Source organism: Chiloscyllium plagiosum, unplaced genomic scaffold (genome assembly GCF_037043375.1).
Source record: "Chiloscyllium plagiosum isolate Xiang-an unplaced genomic scaffold, Cpla_swu_hap1 HiC_scaffold_1, whole genome shotgun sequence".
NCBI lineage: Eukaryota > Metazoa > Chordata > Chondrichthyes > Orectolobiformes > Hemiscylliidae > Chiloscyllium > Chiloscyllium plagiosum.
The window spans coordinates 172,205,294-172,229,245 of record NW_028270139.1 but is presented as its reverse complement, the minus strand read 5'-3'; the positions used below and the strand labels follow the sequence as shown (position 1 = coordinate 172,229,245).

The window sequence follows — 23,952 nt, the reverse complement described above, 5'->3', positions numbered from 1 at the left end:
CAATACACTGCCGCATCATACCCACATCCCCCCCCCCACACACCACCCTATCGTACCTACTCCCCACACCGCCCCATCATACCCACTCCCCCCCAACACTGCCACATCATACCCATTCCCCCCACACACCACCCCATCATAACCACGCACCCCCCCACCTCCCCATCATACCCACACCCGCCCCACACACCGCCCCATCAGTCCCACTTCCCCCCAACACACCGCTCCATCATACCCACTCACCCCCACACACCGCCCCTTCATACCCACTCCCCCATAACACAACGCCCCATCATACCCACTCCCCCCCACACACATTGCCCATTCGTACTCCCTCCCCCCCCAAACCCCCCCATCGTACCCACTCCCCCCACACACTGCCCCATCATATCCACACCCCCCCCAGACACCGCCCCATCAGACCCACAATCCCCCCACACACCGCCCCATCATACCCATTCCCCCCCACCACCCCATCATACCCACTCCCCCCCACACACAGCCCCATGATACCCACTCCTCCCCCCCACACCGCGCCATCATACTCCCCCCCCACGCACTGCCCCATCATACCCACTCCCCCCCCAAACACTGCCCCATCATACCCACTCCCTCCCCACTCACTGCCCCATCATACCCACCCCCCCTCACACACCGCCCCATCATACCCACACCCCCACACACAACGCCCCAACATACCCACTCCCCCCACACACACACCGCCCGATCATACCCTCACACCCCTCACACATCACCCCATTATACCCACTCCCTCCCCCCACACCGCCCCATCATACCCACTCCCCCACACACCCCGCCCCATCAGACCCACATTCCTCCCCACACACTGCCCCATCATACCCACTCCCCCCCACCGCTCCATCATACCCACTCCCCCCCTACACACCGCCCCACCATACCTAGTCCCCCTAACACACCGTCCCATTGTACCCTCTGCCCCCACACACCGTCCCGTCATACCCACTTCCCCCCTACTGCCCTATCATAGCCACTCCCCCCCACTGCCCCATCATACCCACTCCCCTCCACAATGCCCCATCATACCCATTCCCCTCCACACACCACCCCATCATAACCCCTCATCCCCCCACCACCCAATCATACCCATTCCCCACCCACAATGCCCCATCACACCCATTCCCCCCACACTCATCCCCATCAAACCCACTCCCCCCCACACTGCCTCATCATACCCACTCCCCCCTACAGTGCCCCATCATACCACCTCCCCCCCACACTGCCCCATCATACCCACTCCCGCCCCATCATACCCACTCACCCCCCACCGCCCCATCATACCCACTTCCCACCAACACACCGCCGCATCATACCTACTCCGCCCCCACAAACCGCCCCATCATACCAACTCCCGCCCCATCATACCCACTTCCCACCAACAAACCGCCCCATCATTCCCATTCTCCCCCTAAACACCGTCCGATCATACCTACATCCCCTCCTACACAGCGCCCCTTCATACCCACTTCCCCCGTAACACAACGCCCCATCATACCCACTCCCCCCCAACATACCACCCCTTCGTATGCACTTCCCAACACACACCGCCCCATCATATCCACTCCCCCAATACACTGCAGCATCATCCCCACACCCCCCCCCACACCACCCTATCATACCCACTCCCCCACACCACCCTATCATACCCACTCCCCCCCCACACTGCCACATCATACCCATTCCCCACCACACACCGCCCCATCATACCCACTCACACCCACCGCCCCATCATACCCACACCCGTCCCTCACACCGCCCCATCAGACCCACTTCCCCCCAACACACCGCTCCATCATACCCACTCCCCCCCACACACCGCCCCTTCATACCCACTCCCCCCGTAACACAACGCCCCATCATACCCACCCCCCCACACACACATCGCCTCTTCGTACGCACTTCCCCCCCCTCAAACCACCCCATCGTACACACTCCCCCCACACACTGCCCCATCATATCCACAGCCCCCCCCACACACCGCCACATCATATCCACACACCGCCCCATCATACCCACACCGCCCCCACACACCGCGCCATCAGACCCACAATCCCCCCACACACCGCCCCATCATACCCACTACCCCCCCACCGCCCCATCATACCCACTCCCCCCCCACACACAGCCCCATGATACCCACTCCTCCCCCCCACACCGCCCCATCATACTCCCCCCCACACACTGCCCCATCATACCCACTCCCCCCCAAACACTGCCCCATCATACCCACTCCCTCCCCACACACTGCCCTATCATACCCACACCCCCCCCACACACACCGCCCCATCATACCCAAACCCCCCCACACACCGCCCCATATTACCCACTCCCCCCCACACACCGCCTCATCATACCCACCCCCCCACACACACACCGCCCCATCATACCCTCACACCCCTCACACATCACCCCATCATACCCATTCCCTCCCCACACACCGCCCAATCATACCCACTCCCCCCACACGAACCGCCCCATCATACCCACCTCCCCCACACACCCCGCCCCATCAGACCCATATTCCCCCCCACACACTGCCCCATCATACCCACTCCCCCCCTACACACCGCCCCATCATACCCACTCCCCCCCTACACACCGCCCCACCATACCTAGTCGCCCTAACACACCATCCCATTGTACCCTCTCCCCCCACACACTGCCCCGTCATACCCACACGCCCCCCCCACACACCGTCCCGTCATACCCACTTCCCCCCTACTGCCCCATCATAGCCACTCCCCCCCACTGCCCCATCATACCCACTGCCCTCCACAATGCCCCATCATACCCATTCCCCCCCCACACACCACCCCATCATAACCCCTCACTCCCCCCACCGCCCAATCATACCCACTCCCCACCCACAATGACCCATCACACCCACTCCCCCCCACACTGCCTCATCATACCCACTCCCCCCTACAGTGCCCCATCATACCACCTCCCCCCCACACTGCCGCATCATACCCACACTCCCCCAACACACCACCCTATCATACCCACTCCCCCACACCACCCCATCATACCCACTCCCACTCCCCCCCCCCACACTGCCACATCATACCCATTCCCCACCACACACCGCCCCATCATACCCACTCACACCCACCGCCCCATCATACCCACACCCGTCCCTCACACCGCCCCATCAGACCCACTTCCCCTCAACACACCGCTCCATCGTACCCACTCCCCCCCACACACCGCCCCTTCATACCCACTCCCCCCGTAACACAACGCCCCATCATACCCACCTCCCACACACACATCGCCTCTTCGTACGCATTCCCCCCCCCTCAAACCACCCCATCGTACCCACTCCCCCCACACACTGCCCCATCATATTCACACCCCTCCGACACACCGCCCCATCATATCCACACCCCCAACACACACCGCCCCATCAGATCCACATTCCCCCCACACACCGCCCCATCATACCCACACCGCCCCCACACACCACCCCATCATACCCACTCCCCCCCACCGCCCCATCATACCCACTCCCCCACACACACAGCCCCATGATACCCACTCCTTTCCCCCCACACCGCCCCATCATTCTCCCCCCACACACTGCCCCATCATACCCACTCCCCCCCCAAACACTGCCCCATCATACCCACTCCCTCCCCACACACTGCCCTATCATACCCACACCCCTCCACACACCGCCCCATATTACCCACTCCCCCCCACACACTGCCCCATCGTACCCACCCCCCCCCACACACCGCCCCATCATACCCTCACACCCCCCACACATCACCCCATCATATCCACTCCCGCCCCACACACCGCCCAATCATACCCACTCCCCCCACACACCGCCCCATCATACCCACTCCCCCACACGAATCGCCCCATCATACCCACACCCGCCACACACCCCACCCCATCAGACCCACATTCACCCCTCACACTGCCCCATCATACCCACTCCCCCCCAACGCCCCATCATACCCACTCCCCCCCACACACCACCCCACCATACCTAGTCCCCCTAACACACCGTCCCATTGTACCCTCTCCCCCCACACACTGCCCTGTCGTACCCACACACACCCCCCCACACACCGTCCCGTCATACCCACTTCCCCCCTACTGCCCCATCATAGCCACTCCCCCCCACTGCCCCATCATACCCACTCCCCTCCACAATGCCCCATCATACCCATTCCCCCCCCACACACCACCTCATCATAACCCCTCACCCCTCCACCGCCACAATGCCCCATCACACCCATTCCCCCCACACTCATCCCCATCAAACCCACTCCCCCCCACACTGCCTCATCAAACCCACTCCCCCCTACAGTGCCCCATCATACCCACCTTCCCCCCACACTGCCCCATCATACCCACTCCCCCCTACAGTGCCCCATCATACTCAATCCCCCCCCCAGACTGCCCCATCATACCCACTCCTCCCCACAAACTGCCCCATCATACCCACTCCCGCCCCATCATACCCACTCACTCCCCACCACCCCAACATACCCACTTCCCACCAACACACCGCCGCATCATACCCACTCCTCCCCACAAACTGCCCCATCATACCCACTCCCGCCCCATCATACCCACTCACCCCCCGCCGCCCCTTCATACCCACTTCCGCCCCATCATACCCACTTCCGCCCCATCATACCCACTCACCCCCCCACCGCCCCATCATACCCACTCCCCCCCCACACACAGCCCCATGATACCCACTCCTCCCCCCCACACCGCCCCATCATACTCCCCCCCACACACTGCCCCATCATACCCACTCCCTCCCCACACATTGCCCTATCATACCCACACCCCCCCCACACACACACCGCCCCATCATACCCAAACCCCCCCACACACCGCCCCATATTACCCACTCCCCCCGACACACCGCCTCATCATACCCACCCCCACACACACAACGCCCCAACATACCCACTCCCCCCCACACACACACCGCCCCATCATACCCTCACACCCCTCAAACATCACCCCATCATACCCACTCCCTCCTCACACACCGCCCAATCATACCCACTCCCCCCACACACCGCCCCATCATACCCACTCCCCCACACGAACCGCCCCATCATACCAACCCCCCCACACACCCCGCCCCATCAGACCCACATTCCCCCCCACACACTGCCCCATCATACCCACTCCCCCCCCCAAACACTGCCCCATCATACCCACTCCCTCCCCACACATTGCCCTATCATACCCACACCCCCCCCACACACACACCGCCCCATCATACCCAAACCCCCCCACACACTGCCCCATATTACCCACTCCCCCCCACACACCGCCTCATCATACCCACCCCCACACACACAACGCCCCAACATACCCACTCCCCCCCACACACACACCGCCCCATCATACCCTCACACCCCTCAAACATCACCCCATCATACCCACTCCCCCCCACACACAGCCCCATGATACCCACTCCTTCCCCCCACACCACCCCATCACACTCCCCCCCACACACTGCCCCATCATACCCATTCCCCCCCCAAACACTGCCCCATCATACCCACTCCCTCCCCACACACTGCGCCATCCTACCCACACACCCACACACACCGCCCCACATTACCCACTCCCCCCCACACACTGCCCGTCATACCCACACCCCCCACACAACGGCCCAACATACCCACTCCCCCACACACACCGCCCCATCATACCCTCACACCCCCCACACATCACCCCATCATATCCACTCCCTCCCCACACACCGCCCAATCATACCCACTCCCCCCACACACCGCCCCATCATACCCACTCCCCCACACGAACCGCCCCATCATACCCACACCCGCCACACACCCCGCCCCATCAGACCCACATTCCCCCCCACACACTGCCCCTTCATACCCACTCCCCCCCACCGCCCCATCATACCCACTCCTCCCCACAAACTGCCCCATCATACCCACTCCCGCCCCATCATACCCACTCACCCCCCACCGCCCCATCATACCCACTTCCCACCAACACACCGCCGCATCATACCCACTCCCTCCCCACACACCGCCCCATCATACCCACTCCCCCCCACACACCACCCCATCATACCCGCACCCCCCACACACACCGCCCCACATTACCCACTCCCCCCCACCGCCCCATCATACCCACTACCCCCCACACACCGCCCCATGATACCCACTCCTCCCCCCCACACCGCGCCATCATTCTCCCCCCACACACTGCCCCATCATACCCACACACCCTCACACACACTGCCCCATCATACCCACACACCTCCACACACACCGCCCCATCATACCCACCCCCCCTACACACCGCCCCATCATACCCACTCCCCCCACACACCGCCCCATCATACCCACTCCCCCACACGAACCGCCCCATCATACCAACCCCCCCACACACCCCGCCCCATCAGACCCACATTCCCCCCCACACACTGCCCCATCATACCCACTCCCCCCCTACACACCGCCCCATAATACCCACTCCCCCGCTACACACCGCCCCACCATACCTAGTCGCCCTAACACACCATCCCATTGTACCCTCTCCCCCCACACACTGCCCCGTCATACCCACACGCCCCTCCACACACCGTCCCGACATACCCACTTCCCCCCTACTGCCCCATCACAGCCACTCCCCCCCACTGCCCCATCATACCCACTCCCCTCCACAATGCCCCATCATACTCATTCCCCCCCACACTCATCCCCATCAAACCCACTCCCCCCCACACTGCCTCATCATACCCACTCCCCCCCACACTGCCTCATCATACCCACTCCCCCCTACAGTGCCCCATCATACCACCACCCCCCCACACTGCCCCATCATACCCACTCCCCCCTACAGTGCCCCATCATACCCAATCCCCCCCAGACTGCCCCATCATACCGACTCCTCACCCCCCACCGCCCCATCATACCCAATCCCCCCCTACAGTGCCCCATCATACCCTCTCACCCCCCACCGCCCCATCATACCCACTCCCGCCCCATCATACCCACTCACACCCCCACCGCCCCATCATACCCACTCCCGCCCCATCATACCCACTCACACCCCCACCGCCCCATCATACCCACTTCCCACCAACAAACCGCCCCATCATTCCCATTCTCCCCCTAAACACCGTCCGATCATACCTACATCCCCTCCTACACAGCGCCCCTTCATACCCACTCCCCCCGTAACACAACGCCCCATCATACCCACTCCCCCCCTACACACCGCCCCTTCGTATGCACTCCCCAACACACACCGCCCCATCATATCCACTCCCCCAATACACTGCCGCATCATCCCCACACCCCCCCCCCACACCACCCTATCATACCCACTCCCCCACACCACCCTATCATACCCACTCCCCCCCCACACTGCCACATCATACCCATTCCCCACCACACACCGCCCCATCATACCCACTCACACCCACCGCCCCATCATACCCACACCCGTCCCTCACACCGCCCCATCAGACCCACTTCCCCCCAACACACCGCTCCATCATACCCACTCCCCCCACACACCGCCCCTTCATACCCACTCCCCCCGTAACACAACGCCCCATCATACCCACCTCCCACACACACATCGCCTCTTCGTACGCATTCCCCACCCCTCAAACCACCCCATCGTACCCACTCCCCCCACACACTGCCCCATCATATCCACACCCCCCCAACACACCGCCCTATCATTTCCACACCACCCACACAGACCGCCCCATCAGATCCACATTCCCCCCACACACCGCCCCATCATACCCACACCGCCCCCACACACCGCCCCATCAGACCCACAATCCCCCCACACACCGCCCCATCATACCCACTCCCCCCCACCGCCCCATCATACCCACTCCCCCCCACACACTGCCCAATCATACCCACTCCCCCCCACACTGCCCCATCATACCCACTCCCCCCCACACACTGCCCCATCATACCCACTCCCCCCACACACTGCCCCATCATACCCACTCCCCCCACCGCCCCATCATACCCACTCCCCCCCACACACAGCCCCATGATACCCACTCCTTCCCCCCACACCACCCCATCACACTCCCCCCCACACACTGCCCCATCATACCCATTCCCCCCCCAAACACTGCCCCATCATACCCACTCCCTCCCCACACACTGCGCCATCCTACCCACACACCCACACACACCGCCCCACATTACCCACTCCCCCCCACACACTGCCCGTCATACCCACACCCCCCACACAACGGCCCAACATACCCACTCCCCCACACACACCGCCCCATCATACCCTCACACCCCCCACACATCACCCCATCATATCCACTCCCTCCCCACACACCGCCCAATCATACCCACTCCCCCCACACACCGCCCCATCATACCCACTCCCCCACACGAACCGCCCCATCATACCCACACCCGCCACACACCCCGCCCCATCAGACCCACATTCCCCCCCACACACTGCCCCTTCATACCCACTCCCCCCCACCGCCCCATCATACCCACTCCTCCCCACAAACTGCCCCATCATACCCACTCCCGCCCCATCATACCCACTCACCCCCCACCGCCCCATCATACCCACTTCCCACCAACACACCGCCGCATCATACCCACTCCCTCCCCACAAACTGCCCCATCATACCCACTCCCGCCCCATCATACCCACTCAGCCCCCACCGCCCCTTCATATCCACTTCCGCTCCATCATACCCACTCAACCCCCACCGCCTCATCATACCCACTTCCCACCAACAAACTGCCCCATCATTCCCACTCTCCCCCGAAACACCTACGCCCGATCATACCTACATCCCCTCCCACACACCGCCCCTTCATACCCACTCCCCCCGTAACACAACGCCCCATCATACCCACTCCCCCCCTACACACCGCCCCTTCGTATGCACTCCCCAACACACACCGCCACATCATATCCACTCCCCCAATACACTGCCGCATCATACCCACACCCCCCCCACACACCACCCTATCATACCCACTCCCCCACACCACCCCATCATACCCACTCACCCCCCACACTGCTACATCATACCCATTCCCCACCACACACCGCCCCATCATACCCACTCACACCCACCGCCCCACCACACCCACACCCGTCCCTCACACCGGCCCATCAGACCCACTTCCCCCCAACACACCACTCCATCATACCCACTACCCCCCCACACACTGCCCCTTCATACCCACTCCCCCCGTAACACAACGCCCCATCATACCCACCCCCCCACACACATCGCCCCTTCGTACACCCTCCACCCCCCCTCAGACCATCCCATCGTACCCACTCCCCCCACACACTGCCCCATCATATCCACACACTCCCACACACCGCCCCATCATACCCACACCCCCCCCATACACACCGCCCCATCAGATCCACATTCCCCCCACACACCACCCCATCATACCCACTCCCCCCCACCGCCCCATCATACCCACTCCCCCCCACACACCGCCCCATGATACCCACTCCCTCCCCACACACCGCCCCATCATACCCACTCCCCCCCACACACCACCCCATCATACCCGCACCCCCCACACACACCGCCCCACATTACCCACTCCCCCCCACCGCCCCATCATACCCACTACCCCCCACACACCGCCCCATGATACCCACTCCTCCCCCCCACACCGCGCCATCATTCTCCCCCCACACACTGCCCCATCATACCCACACACCCTCACACACACTGCCCCATCATACCCACACACCTCCACACACACCGCCCCATCATACCCACCCCCCCTACACACCGCCCCATCATACCCACTCCCCCCACACACCGCCCCATCATACCCACACCCACCCCACACACACCGCCCCATCATACCCACTCCCCCCCCACACACCGCCCAATCATACCCACTCCCTCCCCACACACCGCCCGATCATACCCACTCCCTCCCCACACACCGCCCCATCATACCCACACCCCCCCACACACACCGCCCCATCATACCCACTCCCCCCCACACACCGCCCACTCATACCCACTCCCTCCCCACACACCGCCCAATCATACCCACTCCCTCCCCACACACCACCCGATCATACCCACTCCCCCCCACACCGCCCCTTCATACCCACCCCCCGAAACACAACACTCCATCATTCCCACTCCCCCCACACACCGCCCCATCATACCCACTCCCCCTCCCACATACTGCCCCTTCATACCCACTCCCCCCCGTAACACAACGCCCCATCATACCCACTCCCCACCCCACAGACCACCCCTTCGAATGCACTCCCCCCCACACACCGCCCCATCATACCCACACACACCCCCCACACCGCCCCATTGTATCCACTCCCCCACACACACCGCGCCATCATACCCACTCCCCACCCCACACACCATCCCTTCGGATGCACTCCCCCCCCCACACATCGCCCCATCATACCCACTCCCACCCCCCCCCCAACATACCCACTTCCCCCCCCACACCGCTCCATCATTCCCACTCCCTCCCACACACCGCCCCCTCATACTCCTCCCAACTTACCGCCCGCTCATACCCACTTCCCCTCCCACACACCGCCCTTTCATACTCACTCCGCCCGTAACACAACGCCCCATCATACCCACACCCGCCCCACACACCGCCCAATCATACCCACTTCCCCCCAACACACCGCTCCATCATACCCACTCCTCCCCACACACCGCCCTTTCATACCCACTACACCCGTAACACAACGTCCTTCATACCCACTCCCCCCGTAACACAACGCCCCATCATACCCACTCCCCCCTACACACCGCCCCTTCGTATGCACTCCCCAACACACACCGCCACATCATATCCACTCCCCCAATACACTGCCGCATCATACCCACACCCCCCCCACACACCACCCTATCATACCCACTCCCCCACACCACCCCATCATACCCACTCACCCCCCACACTGCTACATCATACCCATTCCCCACCACACACCGCCCCATACCCACTTACACCCACCGCCCCATCACACCCACACCCGTCCCTCACACCGGCCCATCAGACCCACTTCCCCCCAACACACCACTCCATCATACCCACTACCCCCCCACACACTGCCCCTTCATACCCACTCCCCCCGTAACACAACGCCCCATCATACCCACCCCCCCACACACATCGCCCCTTCGTACACCCTCCACCCCCCCTCAAACCATCCCATCGTACCCACTCCCCCCACACACTGCCCCATCATATCCACACACTCCCACACACCGCCCCATCATACCCACACCCCGCCCCATACACACCGCCTCATCAGATCCACATTCCCCCCACACACCACCCCATCATACCCACTCCCCCCCACCGCCCCATCATACCCACTCCCCCCCACACACCGCCCCATGATACCCACTCCCACCCCACACACCGCCCCATCATACCCACTCCCCCCCACACACCACCCCATCATACCCGCACCCCCCACACACACCGCCCCACATTACCCACTCCCCCCCACCGCCCCATCATACCCACTACCCCCCACACACCACCCCATGATACCCACTCCTCCCCCCCACACCGCGCCATCATTCTCCCCCCACACACTGCCCCATCATACCCACACACCCTCACACACACTGCCCCATCATACCCACACACCTCCACACACACCGCCCCATCATACCCACCCCCCCTACACACCGCCCCATCATACCCACACCCACCCCACACACACCGCCCCATCATACCCACTCCCCCCCACACACCGCCCAATCATACCCACTCCCTCCCCACACACCGCCCGATCATACCCACTCCCTCCCCACACACCGCCCCATCATACCCACACCCCCCCACACACACCGCCCCATCATACCCACTCCCCCCCACACACCGCCCACTCATACCCACTCCCTCCCCACACACCGCCCAATCATACCCACTCCCTCCCCACACACCACCCGATCATACCCACTCCCCCCCCACACCGCCCCTTCATACCCACCCCCCGAAACACAACACTCCATCATTCCCACTCCCCCCACACACCGCCCCATCATACCCACTCCCCCTCCCACATACTGCCCCTTCATACCCACTCCCCCCCATAACACAACGCCCCATCATACCCACTCCCCACCCCACAGACCACCCCTTCGAATGCACTCCCCCCCACACACCGCCCCATCATACCCACTCCCACCCACACACCGCCCCATCATACCCACTCACTCCCACACACCGCCCCATCATATCCAATCCCCCCCACACACCGCCCCATCATACCCACACACACCCCCCACACCGCCCCATTGTATCCACTCCCCCACACACACCGCGCCATCATACCCACTCCCCACCCCACACACCATCCCTTCGTATGCACTCCCCCCCACACATCGCCCCATCATACCCACTCCCACCCCCCCCCAACATACCCACTTCCCCCCCCACACCGCTCCATCATTCCCACTCCCTCCCACACACCGCCCCCTCATACTCCTCCCAACATACCGCCCGCTCATACCCACTTCCCCTCCCACACACCGCCCTTTCATACTCACTCCGCCCGTAACACAACGCCCCATCATACCCACACACCGCCCAATCATACCCACTTCCCCCCAACACACCGCTCCATCATACCCACTCCTCCCCACACACCGCCCTTTCATACCCACTACACCCGTAACACAACGTCCTTCATACCCACTACCCCCCCACACATCGCCCCTTCGTACGCACTCCCCCCCTCAAACCACCCCATCGTACCCACTCCACCCACACACTGCCCCATCATACCCACTCCCCCTCGTTCATACCCACTCATCCCGTAACACAATGCCCCATCATACCCACTCCCACCCCCACACACCGCCCCTTCATACGCACTCCCCCCATATACCGCCCCATCAAACCCACTCACCCCCCCACACCGCCCCATCATATCCACTCCCCCCACACACCGCCCCATCATACCCTCTCCCCCCCACCACCGCTCCATCATTCCCACTCCCCCCCACACACACCGCCACATCATACCCACTCCCCCCCCCACACACCGCCCCTTCATACCCACTCCCCCCCGTAACACACCACCCCATCATATCCACTGGCCCCACACACCGCCCCATCATATCCACTTAGCCCCACGCACCGCCCCATCATACCCACTCCCCCCACACACTGCTCCATCATACCCACTCCCCCCACACATCGCCCCATCATACCCACTCCCCCCCCACACACCGCCCCATCATACTTACTCCCCCCCCTACAACCGCTCCATCATACCCACTCTCCCTGCACACACCGCCCCATCATATCCGCTCCCCCCCCACACACCGCCCCATCGTAACCACTCCCCCCCACACAATGCCCCATCATACCCACTCCCACCCCCCACACCGCTCCATCATACCCAATCCCCCCACACCCACTGCTCCATCATACCCAATCCCCCCCCCACACACCGCTCCATCATACCCACTCCCCTCCACACACCAACCTATTATACCGACTAACCCCTCCACACACTGCCCCATCATACCCACTTCCCACCCCCACACCACCCCATCATTACCACTACCCCATCCCACTCACTGCCCCATCATACCCCCTCCCCCCCACAAACCACCCCATCATACCCACTCCTTCCCACACACTGCCCCATCATACCCACTCCTCCACACAGCCTGCCCACTGCCCCTGCCTGCCCATTCCACCCACCTTCACTGCCATGGGCTGAGCACCCCCTTCGCCTCACTGCCACTCAGGATGAATGCCATCAGCACAGGGGATCTCTCTTGCCATTATATGGGTTCACCTTCCCCGCGCTGGCTGAATCTTCACCGCAACCAGCTCTTCAGTCCTGCACAAACTGACACCTCACATCCAAGAAGTTGGTTAAATTAAGAAAAAAATGTCATGAAAGTAGAAAAAAAAAAGTGAAAGTGTTCACAGTAGATGAGCTCCAAGCTGGAGCCCTCGTGTTACACTGCCACTCCACTGCCATTAATTCACCAAGGTGCCCAGAACTGAACACTCAGCCTCATCCTCACATTCACTATTCTCCCTAGCTTAGTATCATCTGTAAATTTACAAATCTTGCCATCAACATCCAGCTCTAAATTGTTTCTATAAATCAGAAAAAGCAAGAGTCCCAACACAGATTTGTGGGGAACACTACTTGCAGTTGGTATCTAATTTGAGAAATGCCCATCTACACCTTCCCCCGTTTCCTATCTTTTTGCCAATTGCTAATCCATGCTGCCATGGGCCCTTCAATTCCAAATGGTTCTAATTTGCTGAGCAACCTGCCACGTGGAATCGTATCAATACTTTCCAGAAGTCCAAATATACAATATCCACTGCACTACCCTCATTCATTACCTCTTCAGAGAACTTAATTAAATTTGTCAGACATGACCTGCCCTTGACAAAACCATGTGACTATCTGGTATTAACTTATTTTTCTCTATGTGTAAATTTACCTTATCCTCTTTTATGATGATTATCAGTTTTCCCACTGTTGATGTCAAACTGACAGGTCTGTAATTTCCTGCTTTATCCTTTCTCCTTTCTTGAAAAGTGGTATCACATTTGCAATCCTCCAGACCCTCAGGATTAAACCTGTCTTCAGGGAGGCCAGGAAAATGTCTGTAAACAGCTGCACAATTTGCTCCTTTATTTCTGTCATAATCTGGGATGTATCCCATTCGGGTCTGGTGGCTTCTTTACCTAGAATACTGCCAGCTTTTTTAGCACCTCTTCTTTATTGATCATTATGTTGTTCAGTTGCTCAACACCCATGTTTTCAACCAGCTTATTGTTACCATTTTCTAATTTGCTAAAGACAGAAGCAAATGTTCATTTAGTACCTCTCCCATACCTTAGCTTCAGTGAGAGCTTACCCTGCTTGTTCCTTATATGCTCCACGCTATTCCTCACTCATTTTTGACTATGAAATATTTGAAGAACATTTTACTATTCATTTTATTGCGGTCTACCATCCTTTCCTCATGCTTCCTCATGGTGTTCCTTATTCCAGCCTTAGTCTCTGTTCTGTATTTAATATTTTCTTTCTGATTTCTATTGCTGTTATTATTCTAGTGTGCCTGATATTTCTCCTTTCTCTTTTTAATCAATATTATTAGTCATCCAGGATACTTTGGCTACCCAGTATTTATTTCTCATGGGTATGTAACTAGCTTTCACCCTATTCATCTTCCTTTTGAAATGTTCCCATTTTTATTTCACTGTTTTACCTACCAGGATGCATTTATAACCAACGCGCTCCAGTTCAATGTTAAGATCATGAAAATCTGCCCTTTTCCAATCTGGGATCTTAATCATTGACTGATTTGTGTCCATTTCCAAATTCATACTGAACCTGATTATGTTATGATTACTATTTCCCAAATGCTCCCTCACTCAGACGTTCTCCAATTGGCCTGCTTGATTCAGAACAGATTCAGCACAGCCTCCTTCCTGGTAGGACTGGAATTAGATTATAGAACAGTATAGGGCTTTCAGCCCTCAATGTTGTGCTGGCCTTTTATCCTACTTTAAGATCAGACTAACTTACATACCTTACATTTTACTATGGTCCATGTGCCTATCCAAGAGTCGCTTAAATGCCCCGAATGTATCTGACCGTACTACCACTGCTGGCAGTGTATTCCACGCACCCATGACTCTCTGCATAAAGAACCGACCTGTGACATCTCCCCTAAATCTTCCTCCAACCACCTTAAAATTATGACCCCTTGTGATAGACATTTCCGCCATGGGAAAAAGTCTCTGGCCATCTACTCTATCTATGCCTCTCAACAGCTTGTACACCTCAATCAAGTCACCTTTCATCCTTCTTCGCTCTAATAAGAAAAGCCCTAGCTCTCTCAACCTTTCTTCAAAAGCCATGCCCTCCAGTCTAGGCAGCATTCTCGTAAATCTCCTCTGCACCCTCTCTGAAGCTTCCACATCCTTACTATAATGAGGTGACCAGAACTAGACATAATATTCCAAGTGTGGTCTAACCAGGGCTTTATAGAACTGCAGCATAACCTTGCGATTCTTAAACTCAATTCTCCTGCTAATGAAAGTCAACACACTGTATGCCGTCTTCACAATCCTATCAATTTGGGTGGCAACTTTGAGAGATCTATGGATGTTGACCCCAAGATCCCTCTATTCCTCCACACTGCCAAGAATCCTGCCTTTAACCCTGTAATCTGCATTCAAATTGGACCTTCCAAAGAGTGAATTACTTCACATTTTTCCAGATTGAACTCCAGCTCTGTATCCTGTCAGTATCCCGTTGCAATCTACAACAGCCTTCCACACTACCCACAACACCACTTCGTGTCATTGGTAAACTTACTAAGCCACCCTTCCACTTCCTCATCTAAGTCATTTTTAAAAATCACAAAGAGCAAAGGTCTCAGAACAGATCCCTGCAGAACACCACTGGTCACCGACCTCCAGTGTGAATACTTTCCATCTACACTGTCTTCTGTGGGCCTGCCGATTCTATATACAGACAAGCAAATTTCCCTGCATCCCATTCGTCCTTACTTTCTGAATGAACTTCTCAAAGGCCTTGCTAAAATGCATATATAACACATCCACTACTCTACCTTCATCAATGTGTTTTATTACATCCTCAAAAAATTCGATAAGGTTTGTGAGGCATGACCTGCTCACTATTTCTAATTAAACTGGGCTTTTTCAAATAATCATAAACCCTGTCTCTCAGAATCCTCTCCAATAATTTGCCCACCACCGATGTAAAACTGATTGGCCTGTACTTCTCAGGGTTAACCCTATACCCTTTCTTGAACAAGAGAATAACATTTGCCACCCTCCAATCATCTGGCACCACTCCAGTGGACAGTGAGGTCGCAAAGATCCTTGCCAAAGGTGCAGCATTTTCACTCCTCACTTCCTGTAATGACCTTGGGTATATCCCAACTGGTCCAGTGGACTTAGCTATCCTTATGTTTTTCAAAGTTTTCAGCACATCTTCCTTAATATCAGGGAGAAAGTGAGGACTGCCGATGCTGGAGATCAGAGTCGAGAGTGTAGTGCTAGAAAAGCACAGCAGGTCAGGCAGCATCCAAAGAGTGGGAGAATTGACATTTCTGGCATAAACCCTTCTTCAGGAATTAGGCCTTATGCCCAAAATGTCGATTCTCCTGCTCCTCGGATCCTGCGCTTTTCTAGCACTACACTCCCGACTCCTTCTTAACATCAAGCTATTTAAGCGTATCAGCCTGTTTCACACTGTCCTCATAAACGACAATATTTGTTAATGACCTCCCCTACCTCTGTAGCTCCAGACATAAATTCCCTCCACTATCCCTGACCCCCCTAGTCCAGGAACTCCCCACATACGTTCGAGACACCACCCACACCCTCCACCTCCTCCAAGACTTCCGTTTCCCTGGCCCCCAACGCCTCATCTTCACCATGGATATCCAATCCCTCTACACCTCCATCCGCCATGATCTGGGCCTCCAAGCCCTCCGTTTTTTCCTCTCCAGACGTCCCCAACAGTACCCTTCCACCGACACTCTCATTCGTTTGGCCGAACTGGTCCTCACCCTTAACAATTTCTCCTTTGAATCCTCCCACTTCTTCCAGACCAAAGGGGTAGCCATTGGCACATGTATGGGCCCCAGCTATGCCTGTCTCTTTGTTGGCTACGTAGATCAATTGATCTTCCGTAATTACACCACCACGTCTTCCTCCGCTACATTGATGACTGCATTGGCGCCACTTCGTGCTCCCGCAAGGAGGTTGAGCAATTCATCAACTTCACCAACACATTCCACCCTGACCTTAAATTTACTTGGACCATCTCTGACACCTCCCTCCCCTTTCTGGACCTCTCCATCTCCATTAATGACGACCGACTTGACACTGACATTTTTTACAAACCCACCGACTCCCACAGCTACCTGGATTACACCTCTTCCCACCCTACCTCTTGCAAAAATGCCATCCCGTATTCCCAATTCCTCCGCCTCCGCCGTATCTGCTCCCAGGAGGACCAGTTCCACCACAGAACACACCAGATGGCCTCCTCCTTTAGAGAACTCAATTTCCCTTCCCACGTGGTTAAAGATGCCCTCCAATGCATCTCGTCCACATCCCACACCTCTGTCCTCAGACCCCACCCCTCCAACCGTAACAAGGACAGAACGCCCCTGGTGCTCACCTTCCACCCTACCAACCTTCGCATTAACCAAATCATCCGCCGACATTTCCGCCACCTCCAAACAGACCCCACCACCAGGGATATATTTCCCTCCCCACCCCTTTCCGCCTTCCGTTACTACCTGGTCAGGTCCACACCCCCCCAAAAACCCACCCTCCTATCCAGGCACCTTCCCCTGCCACCGCAGGAACTGTAAAACCTGCGCCCACACCTCCTCCCTCACCTCTATCCAAGGCCCTAAAGGAGCCTTCCACATCCATCAAAGTTTTACTTGCACATCCACTAATATCATTTATTGTATCCATTGCTCCCAATGCGGTCTCCTCTACATTGGGGAGACTGGATGCCTCCTAGCAGAGCGCTTTAGGGAACATCTCCGGGACACCCGCACCAATTAACCACACCGCCCTGTGGCCCAACATTTCAACTCCCCCTCCCACTCTGCCGAGGACATGGAAGTCCTGGGCCTCCTTCACTGCCGCTCCCTCACCACCAGACGTCTGGAGGAAGAACGCCTCATCTTCCGCCTCGGAACACTTCAACCCCAGGGCATCAATGTGGACTTCAACAGTTTCCTCATTTCCCCTTCCCCCACCTCACCCTAGTTCCAAACTTCCAGCTCAGCACTGTCCCTATGACTTCTCCGGACTTGTCCTACCTGCCTATCTCCTTTTCCACCTATCCACTCCACCCTCTCCTCCCTGACCTATCACCTTCTTCCCCTCCCCCACTCACCCATTGTACTCTATGCTACTTTTTCCCCACCCCCACCCTCCTCTCGCTTATCTCTCCACGCTTCAGGATCACTGCCTTTATTCCTGATGAAGGGCTTTTGCCCGAAACGTCGATTTCGAAGCTCCTCGGATGCTGCCTGAACTGCTGTGCTCTTCCAGCACCTCTAATCCAGAACCATGCCCTCACTCTGCCCATCATCTTGTTCCTCACATAACTGTAGAATGGCTTGACTAGATGTTCCACTTATCTTGTCATTCAAGGTTCTTTCACCCTACCATCTTTTCCTTGCCTCAGTGGGGCAAATCTGTCCAGCACTATCTGCAAGTGCTCCCTAAACAACTTCCACATTTCTGTCATGCATTTCCCTGAGAATAACTGCTCTCAGTTTATGCTCCACAGTTACTGCCTAAGTGCATTGTAGTTCCCCGTCCTCCAATTAAATACTTGCCCCTATCGTCTACTCCTATCCATCTCCATGAGTATGGTAAAGGTCAGGGAGTTGTGATCACTATCACTTCAGTGCTCTCCCACTGAGATCTGCACCTGACCTGGTTCGTTGCCAAGCACCAAATCCAATATGACCTCACCTCTTATTGGTCTATCTACATATTGAGTCAGGAATCCTGACAAAATCTGCTCCATCCAAACTATTTGAACTAAGTTGGTTCCAATCAATATTCGGGAAGTTAAAGTCACCCATGACAACAACCCTTTTACTTCTGCACCTTTTCAAAATCTGCCTCCCAATCTGCTCCTCCGTGTCTCTGTTGCTGTTGGGGGTCTGTAGAAAACTCCCAATAAAGTAACTGCTCCTTTCCTGTTTCTGACTTCCACCCATACTGATTCTGTAGACAAACCCTCCTCAACAATCTCCCTTTCTGCAGCTGTGATACTATCCCTGATGAGAAATGCCACTCTTCCACCTCTTTTACCTTCTCCCCTATTCATTTTGAAACATCTAAACTTTGGAACATCTAACAACCATTCCTCCCCTGTGAAATCCAAATCTCCGTAATGGCAACAACTCATTGTTCCAAATACTGATCCATGCTCTAAGATCATCACCCTTATTCCTGACACTTATTATGTTAAAATAGACACACTTCAACCCATTACATTGACTGCAACTTTGCTTATCAACTTCTATTGTTCCTCACAGACTCTCTGTATCACGCTGTTTACTGCCTACCCTCTCCTCTGATCAGTAGCTCAGGTTCCCACTCCCCTGCCAAACGAGTTTAAACCCTCCTGAAGAGCTCTAGCAAACCTCCCAGGATATTGGTGCCCCTCCAGTTTAGGTTGAACCTGTCCTCCTTGTACAGGTCCCACCTTCCCCAGAAGGCATATGGTCAACATATCTGAAGCCCTCCCTCCTACGCCAGCCCTGCAGCCACGTATTCAGCTGCACTCGTTATCTGTTCCTAGCCTCACCAGCACATGGCACCGGTAGCAATCTGAGATTATTACTCTGCTCCTTCTGCACTATATCTTCCAACCTAACTCCCTATATTCTCTTTTCAGGTCCTCATTCCTTCTACTACCTATGTCATTGATACCAATGTGTACCACTACTTCTGGCTGCTCACCCACCCCCTTAAATATCCTGTAGATTTGATCCGAGACATTTCTGACCATGGCACCCGAGATACCATCCGGGAGTCTTGCTCACAATCACAGAATCTCCTGTCTGTTCCTCTAACTGTTGAATCTCCTCTCACTGTTGCTCGCCTATTCTCCCTCCTTCCCTTCTGAGTCACAGAGCCAGGTTCAGTGCAGAAACCTGGCCACTGTGGCTTTCCCTGGTAGGTCGCTCCCTTCAGCATTATCAAAAATGGGATACTTATTGTTGAAGGGGAACTTCCACACGGGGTCCTTGCACTGTCTGCCTATTCTCTTTCCCTCTCCTGATGCTCACCCAACTCCCCTTATCCTGTAACTTATGTGTGACTGCCTCCCTACAACTCCTCTCTATCACCCAGTCAGCCTTCTGAATGATCCAAAGTTCATCCAGTTCCAGCTCCAGTTCCCTAATGTGGTCTGTGAGGAGCTGGAGTTGGGTGCACTTCTCCCAGGTGAAGTCATCAGGGCCACCATTGGTGACCCTTACCCACACATCCTGCAGGAGGAGCATGTTATTGCCCTAGCCTCCATCCCCTCTGCTCTAAATTGCCAAAAGAGATAAAAAGAAACCTTACCAATCCTTGTCACAACCTTTTTTTTGGTTAGAGGAGAAGGTTGCGTGGGAGATGCCCGCCTGGAATTGTACTGTTCCAGAAAGTTCTCCTGCACACATAACAGGAATCACTTCCTTTCCTTGCCCCATACTGAACCTTTTTTCTCAGTCTACCCTAGGGTAATTGTCATCACCAGCCATCCTTGTCCTGCAGATTTCCATGATCTTCGTAGAAATGCTCTCTTCTACTTCCTCTCCACCATTTGGAGGTTTATAGTAATTACCCAACAAGTTCACTGGTCATTTCCTGTTTCTCACCTCCAACCATATTGATTCTAATTTACAAATAGTATCTCGTTCAAGAATAATGATAGTATCTTTAACCAAGACTGCTACACCATTTCCCCTAAAACTCACCCTATTTCCACTGAAATCTTTATAATGCTGGATGTTAAGTATCATGTTCTGGCTTGAACCAAGTTCCTTTCAATGCTACAATGTCATATTCCCTGAGAGAAATTTTAGCTTCTTGTTCCCCAGTTTTGGAGAAATGTACTTCTCCTATAACACTGTAGGTGTGTTCCAGCGAAACCTCGCTTACTCGAAATAATGGGGCCTATGGGAAAAGTGGGGTTGAGGCAGACCAGCAAAAAGTATCACTCACAATCACTCAAAAATCACCCAAAAGTCTAACACAAAGTATAGCACAGCCTGAATGAATCATTTATTAACAAACAAAAGTTAATTTAACACAGTACATTTAGAAAATGTAAGAAAGCTGCTTTCTGTATCTCTCACAGAAAGCTGCTCTGTCAGCAGCTGACATCATACATACAGCATGAAGCGCGCAAACTGATCCCTGCTGGAATTGTGCTATTGCAAATGGAGGTAAGTGTTCTTGAAAATACTGTTCCCTAATTCACCAGTGATGTGAAAGCAAAATCACACTGCCGAAACGTATGTTATCCCAGAACTGCCTGTACATATAATTTAACCCTGCCCTTATCTCTTTCTTACCCATTGGAAGCCATTTAAGCCTTCCCTCTCTTCCTTTCTCCTGTTCCCCATCTTCTCTCTTTGGTCATCTCTAGTACTTAGGGAGAAAGAGAGGACTGCAGATGTTGGAGAGTCAGAGTCAAAAAGTGCAGAGCTGGAAAAGTACAGCGGGTCAGGCAGCACCAGAGGAGCAGGTGAGTCGACGTTTTGGGCATAAGCACTCCCGTCAGGAACGTAGAGGGTTTATGCCCAAAACACTGCCTGTCCTGCTCCTCAGATGCTGCCTGACCTGCTGTACTGTTCCACCACCACACTTCTTGTCTCTAGAACTTCCAAAACCAGGTCCGTTAGCAAACCAATCCCCTGCCTTAAATCCACCCCTACAAAACATCTTCCTCTCTCAATCAGGAGATTCGTTCCGTTCCTGCTCAGGTGAAGGCTATCTCTTCTAAACAGTTTTCTTCTTTCACAAAAATGATCCCAATGTCCCAGAAATCTAAACTTGTCAAGCTCTGATCAGCTTTCGCCTGAACAGTCAAGTTTGTGGCACAGGGATTATTTCTGAGATTACTGACCTGGTGGGAATGTGTTTCAACCCACTCCCGAACTGAAGCTGATACTGCAAGACGTCTGAGCTGCTGCTGTCTACGTTATTGGTTCCCACATGAACCACTACCACTGGCTGTTCACCCTTCCTTTCCAAAAGTTTATTCAGCCTTTCCATTATATCCCAAACTCTTGCAACCAAAAGGCAACAGATCACACAGGACTCATGATTTTGACTGTAAACTTGTTTCAGTGTTCTTTGACACCAGGTCTTTCATGATCTCCTAAAAAGTCATGGTGACTGAGCTGATTTCTCCCAGAATTGTCCCCAGTCGTTTCTCACTAACACTCTCTGTTCTGAAGCAACTATAGTTATTACTTATGTGTCTTGTTCTCATGAGAACTGCTGATCTGATGTGACAAGTAGACAATTAGTGCACATAATGGAATGCTCCTGACTGGTAAGAATGTAATTTGTCAGCTGAACGTTTGAAAAATTGCTGACCTCTTGAAAAAGAGCAAGTGGAAGACAGACTGGAGACATTACTGAATCATTAAAAACATCTTTATTTCATATAACACTGGCACGAGCTCAACACCAAAGTCCTTTTCTCTCCCTGAAGAAGAAACACTAATGAATGCTGCTCACTTAGTGTGAAGACATTGCCATTTTGTGAAGTTACTGTGAGCTTTCAAACTGTTGTGCTGAGAGATCCCAGTGCTAGGCTCTGCTGGTGCTGGGAGATCCCAGAGCTGGAATCTGCTGGTGCTAGGAGATCCTAGTATTGGGCTCTGCTCGTGCGGTTTGATTCCAGTACTGGGATTTGCTGGTGCTGTGTGATCCCTGTACTGGGATCTGCTGATGCAGGGTGTTCCCAGAGCTGCTGCTGTGTGGTTATAATGGTGCAGAAATCCTGATAGATCATTTAAGACCTGTGCACTGACCATTGTTGTGTCATTCATTTCCCTCCTGTGTTTCAAACAGGCGTTCGATTTCGCCAGGAAAAGTTACTTGAAGAACTGAAGGATTATAAGTTTATATTCCCCCAGCTGCTATCAGGAAGAGGGAATTGGAGTATACCCATACTGCCTCAGGTAATGACTGTGAGCCAGATCTCCAGGCTGATTGCTTCAGCTCACTCCAATCCACATGCTGTTGCTGCTGCTCCTGAAGCTGTGATCAGAATCTCAATCATTCAAGGTAATGAGAGGCATGGACAGAGTAGATAGCCAGAGACTTTTCCCCA

The 23,952-nt window shown here is 55.4% G+C and overlaps 1 protein-coding gene across 1 annotated transcript in view; it reads left to right on the top strand.

Moving 5' to 3' along the window:
* LOC122546170 (disintegrin and metalloproteinase domain-containing protein 12-like) overlaps positions 1-23,952 on the top strand; it is a 467,862-nt gene that overhangs the window by 62,110 nt on the left and 381,800 nt on the right. Inside the window, exon 2 of the mRNA XM_087986005.1 lies at positions 23,691-23,800. Within this exon, the coding sequence (XP_087842131.1) occupies positions 23,691-23,800 (110 nt within the window). The remainder of the gene's footprint in view (positions 1-23,690; positions 23,801-23,952) is intronic.